Raw genomic sequence first — 11650 nt, 5'->3', positions numbered from 1 at the left:
CTGCGGCCGCGCTCACCGGCGCTGCCCGCAGGTCTCTTCCGGGGCCCCGACGGCTGCTGCCGGGAGCACGACCGGTGCGAGGCGCAGATCGCGGCGCTGGAGTTCAACTACGGCATCCGCAACTACCGGCTGCACACCGTGTCCCACTGCGACTGCGACGGCAGGTGCGCCCGCGACGGCGGCGGCGGCGCCCGCCGCACRCCGGGGCCGCTCACGCCGCCTCCTTTGCAGATTCCGGCGGTGCCTGCTGGACCTCAACGACACCGTCTCCAACATCATCGGCGTCACTTTCTTCAACCTGCTGGAGGTGCCGTGCTTCGTGCTGGAGGAGAGCGAGGAGTGCGTGCAGTGGCGCTGGTGGGGAGGGTGAGTCCCAGGCGCTGAGGAGCCGGTGCTGATGCAGCCAGCTGCACCTCCACAGCAGGAGAGCAGGCTGTGGGGACTTGTGCTGCAGCCCCCCAGCTTCCAGGGTGGGTGTCCTCGCTGCTAGGGCCCTGAGCGTGTCCCACCTGGCTGCTACGGGCAAAGCTGGGCTGGGGCAGGTCCATGTACAGCACCCTGTGCGATGTGGTGTCCCCAGGTGTGAGCGTTATGGTGTAGTGCCCCTGGCCAGGATGGTGCAGCAGAATCAGTACCACTATGGCCTGCCAGTGGAGGAGACGGACAGCCCCACCACGCAGTCCCCACGCAAGAGAAAGAAGTCCTCTAGGCTTGGCCGGAAGCGGCTACGACAGAGACTGGGACAAAATCCTAAGCTCCGCCGGACGCAGAGCCCTGGGCAGAATGAGAGACTTGTGACAGTGCAGCAGCCATGGGGCCCAAGTACCTTGCCCCCTGCATCTACTAGGGATGAGGCTGAGCCCACAACCAGATACCTGACAGCTCCATGGCAGCTGGAGCCAGGGCCTTCGACAGCAATGACCGTGTTGGAGCAGTACTCTACTGGAGAAAGGCAGATACTTGGAGTAACACAGCAAGGGGGTAGGGGTTCAGCACATCCTGCCTGCATGGCCCACCGTGAAGAAGGCAGCATCAGATCCAGCCCAGCTGCGGAGCTGCACAAAGCAACCCCCGTGCCTCCCCGGGCTCAGCGCAGGCGGCAGGGTGAGTCGTTTCCCAGGACAGAGCATGCAGTAAAGATGGGATTTCCCCAGACCCAAGTGGCTTGGTGTGATTGCYGGGGCTGCACCCACCCCTGGTGGCATCTGTGCCTGAGAGGTGCACGCGGCGCTTCCTGAGGCCTGTGTGCTGGAAGTGCCCCTCATTCTCTCCCTGTTTCTTCTCAGGTGTAGGCAGGATGTGCAGGTGCTACAAGCGCCTGGATAAGTGTGAGCACCAGATTGCACCCCATGAGCTCAAGTACAAGCTGCATAACACGGACACGCGGACYCTCTTCCACTGCAATTGCACTCGCAGGTCAGTGTCCTTAGCACACCCTCCGCACACGTGTGTGTGCACAGTGTGAACTTCCTGGGAAGTGACCTGGCCCACAGTCCAGCCAAGTCCTGGCTCCTGGAAAGAAGCCTGTCTAGGACTCGCTGCCAGGACTGTCCACCCTGTCCAGCAGCCAGTGAGCACTGCCTCCCCTTGCCTGCAGACTGGCCCGGTTCCTGCGCAGGGTGAGGGGCCTCAGTGACGCGGAGGAGGCTGTGCTGGCTGAGCGCGTTGCCGCGGACTGCTTCGTACTGAAGCCGCTGGCTGACTGTGACCTGGGCAAGGAGCCACGGCACAAGTAAGTGCGACGGGATCGAGGGAGCTCGACTTGCCTGGGGGGTCTCTACAGCCTGTGCAGGCAGAAGGGACTTTGTGGGTGACTGGGTGCAATCSTGGCTCAGTGAGCGCTGTGCTGTGCCCTGGGCAGAGCCGAGGCCGGCAGCGCTGGACGCGTGTGGCGGGCAGAAGGCAGTCCAGTCAGAGGACTGGGCCTGGACTGGCTCTGGATGCCAGTGCTGCAGCGTTACGGGCTCCGGGGCCACTCCTGAAGTTAACTGCTCTGCTTCTCTGGCAGCTGTATTACAGTGACCCAGGCTGTGCTAGTGCCTGCTCTGCACCTCAGAAACACCTCGAGGCACTGGGATCCACTGCATATGACCTCCAAGGTCAAACATCAAGACCAGAAGATACAGGATAGTGGTGGCTCACTCTATGAGAGATGCTTGCAACTGGCCTTGGAACAGAAATGGGGAGTTCAGCACCCCACAGCACCCTGACGATGCCTGAGCAGAGCTGTCTTGTGTAAAATGAATATGCGCGGTGCAGCAGCTGCTGGAGCAGAGCTGCTTACCTCCTGTCTTGGAGGCAAAGGATGGCTCTGAGCACTGCGTGGAGCTTGGGGGCCAGAGCTGGAGTGAGGGGGGAAGGCAGAGGAACTGGGAGGGGTTGACTAGCCCCTCCCAAGGAGTGATGGGGCTGTGCTTGCCATCTGTGAGCAGCCCAGAGCATGGGGAAAGGAGCAGGAACAGCTGGAAAATGAAATGCCATATCGTTCTCTGCTGTGCTCATGGGGCTTGGGAGACGTTCAACCCACCCTCACCTTTGGTCACTTGAGGGCCCAGGCAAGGGAGATACCAGGAACTCCTCCCCCCCCCCCCCAGGATTTGTGTTCCTTCTGCTGATGGGGCTGAGCAGTCCTGAGCTGCTGGGTGAGGTGGAGGAGGAGGCCCTCCTCCAGAAGAGGAGGTGGCTCGCAGACAGGCATGGGGGGGTTGAGCCGTGGCTGCATATCTGCTCCTAGCACTGGAGCAAAGACTGGCTCCTGGCAGGTCAGGAGAGGGGGCAGAAGAGGTTACAGCATCATCCAGGGTGATGGAAGGAGCTCTGCTGTGTGGGGGGGAAAGGGGAGTAATCCTGGTGTGTAGCAGGAGAAGAAAAATAAAAGGTGGTACGGAGTGTGGTGTGTGGTGCTGGAGAGATGGCTGTGCCTGGGGCTGTTTCTGACCCCCCTGCAGTAAGCACAGCACAGACAGGGACAGCAGGATGGTTTATTTTGTTACTTGCAGTATGTCTAAGGTTGAGGCACAGTGGTAGGAGCAGGGGAGGTGCAAGCTTCGATCTTCCAAGTACCTACACCAACCCAATGGCCTGGGATGGTCCTACCTCCACATCTGGAGCAGATGGGAGGCCAGTGCTCCTCCAGCAGGACTGAAGTGCCTTGGCCTGGATGTGTTTTGCCCTGACTTGCCTTTGAATTTCATGAGTGGCTTCTCCCAGCCACCCCCACTGCAGCACCAGACTTTGTTCCTGTCCCTTATGTCCCAGCTGTGCTACCTCACAGCTCCTCCACGACCAGGGCAGCAGCTCAGGCAGTGGGGGCCAGGGACAGACTTCTATAAGCCGGGTATACAACAGGTTACAGGTACAGAGGGTTATTCACTGCAATAAATAAGGGAGAGGATGTTTCAGCAGGAAAGTGGTAGAGAAAAGCACACAGCAAGCACCTTATGTGAATGGTGGGGCTGCTGAATTAGTGTCCCATGGCATGATTATGGCTGCCCAACTCTTGGGGCCTGGTCCTCCCTTGGGGAGGTGCTGCATGGGTCCCCRGTGAGGCTCATCTTCCTGCAGGGGTAGCCTTGGTCCACACTCTCTCTCCGATGGCCTGTGGCCTGGTCAACTGTCTCCAAACGGAGCGCAGGCAGCAGGCCCAGGTTCCTGGGATCAGCCCTGGCCAAGAAGTTGTCAGCAGAGACATGCCACAGGCCGCATTGCTCCCATGCAGTCTGGTAGAAGGAGCCCGAGCTGCCCTCCTGATACTCGGCTGCTTGCCCTGGTTCCTTGGCTTTGGCCCCACAGCACCCTGGCTCCGGCTTGGGCAGGTGGATGGCAGGGATGTGGCCTGTGAGGCCCCGGCGGCTTTGGGGTGAGGGGCTGCGGCTGGTGCCCCGCTCCCGGCTCGACGGCCGTAGGATGAGGCCCTGGAACTTGGCCAAGGTAGGGCTTCGGCTCCGGTGCTGTTTCATCTTGCCTGGGCTGGGACTTCGGGATTTAGAGGCCAACAGGACCAGCGTGCTGTCATCTTCTTCTTCAGAGCCCTCCTCTGACCTGGACAGGGAGATCTGCACGTCCCCTCGAGTCAGTGCTGCTGGCAACAGGTCCCAGGCTGCCCCATGCACAGTGCTAGCAGTGCCAGCCCCCACCTTCCACCCCAGGGGTGCAGAAACACTGCAGGACTGCTGCGACAGCCGACCTTCACAAGGGGCCACGGGGCACCACAGGAGCCTGCCTTATTCAGCCAAGCACTCACGCTTCCCCCCTCCGCTTCCCCCAGCCCTTCAGCCTCGCCTCCGGGCCGCGCTGACCTGGAAGGGCTCCGTCACGCCAGCGATGCTGCTGGAGTTGTTGCTGTAGTATCCCAGGATGTACTCGCCTCTCCCCTTGGGCAGCGCCTCCTCCGAGAACACCACCTGCAGCCCAGAGACAGCTGATAGGCACCAGGGCTGGGTACAAAGGTGCCCCCACCGCACCTCTCAGCACGGCAGGAAGCCCCARCTCCAGCTGAGAGCAGAGATCTCTGACACCAGTACAGAGTAGGCCTGCCCTACACTCGGCACAAGGCAGGAAGGAGGCACCCTCTTGCCCCGACCATCAGTGGCACCAGGGACACAATGAGACCGCTCAGCCTCAAGGGGTCACTGCTGCAGATGCTACAGCCCCAGTAAGGCTGCAAGAGCACAGGCAGGGCAGGCTGTGGCTCCGGGAGATGCTTACCTGTGCACAGACTTGCTTCTCCATGCAGCAGTCTTCATCATCACTCCTGGCCCAGACATAGGACACATAGTCTTTGGGATGCCGAAAACCCACCTGCATGTGAGCACACACGAGAGAACACACAGATGAGCTGAGGAAGGTGCCAGCTCCAACACCCTCCGCTGTGCTCAGCRCCATCTCCCCTGGAGCTGAGCACAGGACAGGCTGAGGCACATCTGGCCCTGCTGTACCCTATCCCCCAGGTCCTGAGGCTGCGCTACCTTGCCCTTGCGGGTTCAGGGCTACCATCAGCAGAGCACGGGGGGCACTAACGACTCTCTTCCATCCATCCCTTCAGTGCCATGCTGGGTAAAAGACCTGGGCACCCAGTCCCCCCCAAGACATGTCTGGTCTTGGACCACATGAAAACCAAGGACTGGAAGGAATAACAGAGCTGCTAGATCTGACTACTTCAAAGCAGGGCTGTATCCCCCCCCCCCCTTGGCTCCTAGAGGAAGGGAAAACACAGCCCCCCACGCAGAGCAGGGAACACAAGCTGTATTAGGCACATACCCAGCACCCATGTCTGCTAGGGGGGAAAGCAGCAGAAGGGACCCCACCGTGCTCCCCATTCCTTTCAGCCACTGCAGCCCTACAGCCGGTACCTGGTAGAGGCCTATCCAGTCCCAGGAGCTCCGGTGGAAGTCAGCAGCCATCTTGTACCTGACAACAGCTTCCTCAGGCCTGCTCCACTCATCAGCCACATAAATCTCAACTGGGGGGTTGTCTGCCTTGGAAGCAAACTGCCAAGGACATGCATATAGTGAGCGAGGGCAGGTGGCTACATGCCAGACAGAGCTTGCCCAGGGTGCCCGTCTGAGGCTGGGCCCTCAAGGACGCATCAACAGCAGCCGCCCCGCTGTCCCTGGCCATGGTAGACAGGCAGCCAGGCCTGCCAAGCAAAGAAATCAAAAAACAACACATGCTGTGCAGACTCACTGGGCTCCCAGACCCGAGGCCTTGCTACCCCTTCTGTGCCTCCTGCCCCCCAACCCCAGCTGGGAGGAAGAGCCTCACTACTACGAGTGGTAGCCCAGCACACCCGCCTCCTGACCTGGGGTAGGCATACCCATGGCCAGTGACCCTGCGAGATGCTCACCTGCACTGCAAAGATGGCAGCCACAGGTTTGTGGTCACTCACAGTGTACTCCATGTGGCTGCAGTAGCAGAGCTGGCTCACCGACAGGCCACCCCGGCCAGGCTGGCACCCAGCCACACCTGGCCCAGCGCTGGGAGACTTGATCTTCCAGAGGATGCGGTCAGTCCAGGCCGGCTTTCGCTTCTTGACACTGCAAGGCACAGAGGGGCATCTCTTGCCTGGCAGGGGGCAGTGGGCTCCTCCCCGAACTGCCTCCCCCTGGCACTAYGACATGCGTGAGTAGGGGATGCAGCTCATCTTGGCACAGTTCGGTRCAGGTCTGTCCCTGCAGCTGCACTGTCCTGTCCCAGCCCTCTGTCCCCAGCCTGGCCCTTACCTGCCCCACCGTGGTGCCCCCCCACACACCCAAAGTCTTCACTGTGAGCTGGAACTGGCATCCGTGAGCACCAATACCATCTTGGCTATCAGCCTCACAACTCCTGCAGCCCTCAGTTGTACCATCCTCTCCCAGCCTGCAGACCCAGCACACACTCAATCCCTACCTTCCTACCTGCTGTCATACTTGTTGGTGCCCACGTCAAACTTGAATGTGGGTGGGAAGTTCAGAGGTCCCTCCTCAAAGCCACTCAGGACAGGCCAGGTGTTCTTGGCAATGTTTAGCTGAGGGGAAGAGTATGTTAGGGGAACAAATCAGGCCCCACAGCCAGATTGCACATGTTGTTGGAAACCTGGAGACCTCCCCACACCCAGCTGGGCTGTTAGTATGCAGCAGCCTCTGCCCCCTTGCTCCCAGCCCCACACACCCTAGTGGGCATCACACAGCTTTTAAGGTTTATCCTTGTCATGGAAGCAGCAAACCTATAGGCCCACTGCCCCCAGCTCTTCCAGACATGCTGATAAAGGAATCACTAACATGTGCATAGCCCCAAGGAAAAACCATCACATGACTGTACTGCCTTTTCCCCATGAAGCTGGAAGAGTTGTGGGCACACTCCASCCCTCTGCATCCTGTGGGTGGCTGGTGGGCAGTAGCAGGATGTGYCCTGTCACATAGCTCCAGCAAGTGCCAAGTGACACTCGCCGTCCAGCCCAGAAGCACAGCAACATGCTCAGCCCACCTGGATCTCACCTGGTCCTTCTCCCAAAGCTGACTTAGGATGTTGCTGTCAATGGCATATTTCACAAAGCGGATGTCAAGGCTCTCAATGCGGAAGTTGAGGTCCCCAAACCAGAACACAAGGCTGGGGATGGAGGGACAGTAGGTTAAAAGGGCCTGGGCAGCAGAGCTAGGTAAAACAAGCCCTGGCAGGGGCCTGCGGACAGTCTCAGTCTGCAGCAGAGGCGCTCTCAGGAGCGGCAATGTAGGTCAGTATTCAGCCAATAGCTTGGCCAGCTGCCAGCCCTGCCAGAATAGTTAGCTTTGGACCAAGCACCATCAACCAACTAGGCCAGGCTTCCCTGGGCGGAAAAAGAGGATGGAAATTTCCATTGCAGGCACCTGCTCGAGTCAGATTGCACAGTCAATGCACTGGGGCAGACCTGGGCCCTCCACCTCAGGCTCAAATTGTAAGACAGTGCCAGTATGGCAGGAGCTCTATCAGACCCGGACGTGCCCCAGGGGAGACCGAGGCCCCGTCTTGACACCTACCCCACTGTGCAGCCATCCTGGGCCAACGGACAGCCTTGCAGCTCTGTAGGCAAGACCCCATCTCTGTCTGTCAGATGCCAGACCCAAGTTCCTGGCTAGAGGCAACCAGGGGAGGCTGGGCTGGCACCGCAACTTTGGCCCAGAGTGGGGAGCAAAGGGGGGTGTACGCACTCATGGTCCAGGATGCTGCTGGCTGTATGCCCCTCGAACTGCTGCATGTGCAGTATAGTGGCGAAGTCCTGCTTGCGCTGCTCTGCCTTCTCCAGGTGCGCTGGTAGGTGGCAGTTCAGGAAGCAGACCATGTGGCCGAAGATGGAGAGCCGGATGCTCACCCCACCCTTGTTGCCCTACACCAAGAGGAGCCCACTGGATCATTGGGAAACCAGTCCCTCACCACCTCCCCCAGGACCACACTCACCCAGCAGCCACCCAGCCCTGTCCTGGTGCAATCTGTCTGGAYGTCCTGCAGGAAGGGGAGGTGGTAGTACTTGGCAAATATCAGCAGGAACAAGCCTTGCATTCGTACCGTGCTGACCTGAAATGAGAACAGGGAGTAAAAGTAGGACGATGGCCACAGCACAGTCCATAGGAGCAGGAGCCTCATCTCCAGGTCACAGCCGTGCTAGGACACAGGAGTAGCATCTCCCTTATGCTAGCACCTAGATCTCCAGTGATGCTAGGGCTTATGCAGTCTCTGGGGCAATCCTGTCAAGTGCCCCAGGCATTCCTGGGGAGCCAAACCTGCTCTGGGATCCACAGGTTGCTAGAAGCACAGACTTGCTCCTGCATTCACCTCCCACCCTGGTACAACACAGCAGCAATAGAAAGTGCTCCAGGGCACCACGGGGGAAGCCAAAGGCAGTAGGAAAGGGAGCAGGATGGTGAGAGCTATGCAGCATGGTGGCGAGATGCCCCACTAGCCCCCAGTTCAAACCCTCCTGCTGCTCTCCTACTAGCTACATGTTGTCCCTCCAGCCAGTTCTCCCACTCCATATCCTCTCTTGATCTCCACAGCCTGATTCTCCTTCCCTGTGGCCAGCAGCTGTGCAGCCCCTTTGGACCTCCATACCAGGACAAAGTGGAATGGGCTCAGAACGTCCATGAAGAGCTCGCTCCACTGATCTGTGAACAGGGCATCCTTCAGGCGCTTGTTTAACTTGGAGTTCACCTCTTGCAGCCTGGAAGAAGAGGAACAGGTAGCTCTGCAGGGCCTATCCCGCCACAGTTTCCTCAGCCAACGAGGAAGGTGTCTGTACCCCAGCTACGGAGAGCGCCTTAGGAGAGATGCAAAAGAACAGTACTGGGGAGCATTGCCAGGGCAGGAAGGGCAGTTCAAAGGAGGATCCTGGATTTACAGCCCAGACCAGCTGTGTCCTTGCTCCAGCAAGGCCAGGGAAAATGGCAGCAAGAGGCACGAGTAGCACTGTAAACCCACAGCGGACTTGGCCCTTTAAGCAGGAACAGTTCAGCTGCACAGGGCTGAGCAACAGTCTAAAGCCTGGACATTTTGGCTGCGTTAACATCTGCAGAGAAGCCAAGTCACACCAGGACTTCAGCATAGGTGTCCAGATACATCCCAGCCACAAAGCTCAGAGCAGCAGCAAACAGAAGGTTAATAATACTCCTCCTAGCTCAGCAATTAGTGAACAGAGGGAAGGAGACTGTCGCTAGAGAACAGCGGAATCAGGAAATGCCTTGCCCAAAAATATCAAGTGCCCAGGGCTCAGAGAAAAGATGCAGCCAGGCAGAGACATCCTGGAGGCGGGGAGCAGCTCACCAATACAGGACATCCCATCCCTGGCCAAGAAACAAGAGTCCCGGCGAGTCCCTCAAACTGAACACAGGACTTACGCAGTCAGCTACCCCCAGCACGCCATCCAGCCAGGCCGAAGTCTTATCTCCACAGCCCCACACAGCTACATCCTGCTGGTCTGCAGAGCCAAGGGGGCCATGACCAGGAGAGAGGCTCCAACACAGCACCACAGCTCTGGCAGTCCAGGCAGCCTCAGCCTCATGCTGCTCCCTCCCTGGGACAAGGAGGATGAGGGTTCCTGTGAACCTCTTGGATACAGACCAAGCTCCTCCACCTCACATACACCGGGAGCCTGCCAGGGCAGGAGCTATGGCTTGGCAAGAATCTGCTGCAGGCTCAGCAGCTATCCCCAAGGGGCCGGTTTTCCCTTTGACTCTGGCAGAGCTTGCCTTGCTGGCCACACCAACAGAGCCTTACCACGCTGACTTGGAGCTGCCTTGCCAGCGGTTAAGTGTTTCCAGGGGCACAGAGCCAATTCAGCTGTGAGAGAGTAGAAGATTTGTGCCCTCGAGGCTCGCGTACCATGGGCAAAAGCTGAGACAAGAATGCTCCCAGGGGACTCTCTCTGGTAGGCGAGTTAAATCTCTCTGCAGGCATGACTCCAAGGATTGCCAGGACTCATGGCAAGGGCAGCATTCCCAGAGGCCAGAGTTGAGCTCCTCTTAGTGCCTCCGTTTTTATTAGGAGCCAACTTTCAACCACCTTTGCTGATGCTTTACCACCTGCAATGCTAAGTCCCTCCCTGCTCCCCATGCCRTAAGGGAAATTGGAGCTTTGGCTTTTCAGCTCCAAGGAAACCCCCCGACTACGGGGAAGCCCTTGAACAGGAATCTCTCTGGGGCAGGAGAAGGGGGCCCTGCACYTCACATCCTTACCCAATGGCGATCATGTCTGCATCATTCGTCGTGCCTGTGTTGAGATGAAGCAGGGATGTCACATCGTTTGGGGGCATAGCTGTGCCCACGTTCCAGGTGACCACTGTGATGCTTGGGAGGATAAAGGAAGAACATGCTGATACGCGGGCTCAGAAGTGTTTCCTGTCCCCACCTTGCTCAGTCCCCAGTCTCAACAAGGAGGCTGTCTCCCAAGAAGCAGCTGCAGCTGAAGTTCAGCCACGGCCCAGACACCATGTCCTTAGCTCCTATTTGAAGGAGGTGGGTCATTGCCTCCTAAATCCTCCAGGGTCTACGCTCAAGGGTGTGGCAAGCCATGCTGTACCCCAAGCCCCAGCGCAATTCTGCAAACCGGCACAACGAGCCCTCACTTTTRTTGGCGCTGTCAAACCCAGGCTGGCACAACAAGGAGCCTGTGAGCCAGGGTGTCCCCGGAAAACTGCTCTCCCTCCTTTCCCCAGGAATCATCAATCTCTCGGGCTCCTGGAGAAAGAGGCCTGGATTTCAACCCACCGGGTCCTCCCCTGGAGCACGGCCAGCCTGAACAGCCAGGACGTGACTCGTGACAGAAACGCTGCAAGCCCGGCAGCAATGTCCTTCACTAGTGCAAAGCCATCATCAATAACGACACGCGAACGCCATTACGCAGCATGCACCAGCAGCCTGCAGCCTCTTTCAACAGCACTAGGACAAGTCTTAGCCACGGGAGGCGGGTTTTAACAGCAAGGACGGGCACTGCCACCCCAGGCCCAGCTGCAGCAGGGGCAGATGGCACCTGCTCCAGACGAGTACGCCGGGGACACACCACCCCAGAGCATCCGCTCCCCAGTGCCCCCTGCACAGAGGGCAGGCACCAGCCTCTTTTCCCCTCTCCAGCRTGCCTAGAGGAAACGGGCCGTCAGCAGCCCCTCATCTGAGATTCCTTCCAGCYAGACATCACCCACGGCACGCAGGTTAGGAAGCCAGGAAGAGGCTTCACTCGGCRCTTTAGAGCGGGGGGCAGCCGCGACCCCGCGTGCCGTCCCGCCGCCGCTCCCCCCCGCCGCCCAGCAGCCGCGGCTCTCCTCCCTCAGCACAGCGGGCAGCCGGCCGCGGGCGCTCACCGGAACGAGCCGTCCTCCGCCACCCTTCCCGCAGAGCCGAGGACAGCGTCGGCGGAGCCAGCACAGCTCGGCGGGCTAAGGGACGCCCCGGCCCTCGCAAACACGGAGAACTCGTCCGACTTGGTTTTGGAGAGGGCCGCGGCCTTGGACGGGCCGAACTGTCCCCCAGCGATGAACTCACTGGAGACGGCTTTGGGCAGGCCCGCGGCCCGCGGGGGCGAGCCCGCCCAGGCCGAGATGTGGCTGCTGGACTCCGCTTTGGGGAGCATCTCCCTGCGCTCCGCGAGCGGCGGCTTCCCGGGGGCGGCTCGCTCCAGGGGACCGAGTTCGGGGAACGGGAGCCGGCTC

The 11650-nt window shown here is 59.6% G+C and overlaps 2 protein-coding genes across 2 annotated transcripts in view; one reads left to right on the top strand and one right to left on the bottom strand.

Annotated features, from left to right (window-relative positions):
• PLA2G3 (phospholipase A2 group III) overlaps positions 1-2825 on the top strand; it is a 9966-nt gene extending 7141 nt beyond the window's left edge. The window contains exons 3-8 of the mRNA XM_085317062.1: positions 32-164; positions 232-366; positions 581-1104; positions 1287-1416; positions 1598-1732; positions 2009-2825. Of these exons, the coding sequence (XP_085173188.1) occupies positions 32-164; positions 232-366; positions 581-1104; positions 1287-1416; positions 1598-1732; positions 2009-2210 (1259 nt within the window). The 3' untranslated portion in view covers positions 2211-2825. The remainder of the gene's footprint in view (positions 1-31; positions 165-231; positions 367-580; positions 1105-1286; positions 1417-1597; positions 1733-2008) is intronic.
• Positions 2826-2961: 136 nt separating this feature from the next.
• Positions 2962-11644, bottom strand: INPP5J (inositol polyphosphate-5-phosphatase J). Its single transcript, XM_085317072.1, is given in 13 exon segments — positions 2962-3515; positions 3517-4055; positions 4299-4403; positions 4708-4800; positions 5352-5489; positions 5846-6035; positions 6396-6505; positions 6975-7086; positions 7665-7840; positions 7912-8028; positions 8563-8671; positions 10182-10292; positions 11303-11644. Coding segments are annotated over 13 exon segments (2121 nt in total). The 5' UTR covers positions 11572-11644; the 3' UTR covers positions 2962-3463.
• Positions 11645-11650: the final 6 nt, after the last annotated feature.

This window comes from Rhea americana, unplaced genomic scaffold, assembly GCF_003343005.1.
Source record: "Rhea americana isolate MKP2758 unplaced genomic scaffold, rheAme1 scaffold_489, whole genome shotgun sequence".
In the NCBI taxonomy this organism is placed as follows: Eukaryota; Metazoa; Chordata; class Aves; order Rheiformes; family Rheidae; genus Rhea; species Rhea americana.
Note: the sequence above shows the minus strand (reverse complement) of the source record. Positions and strands in the feature narration are given on the sequence as shown.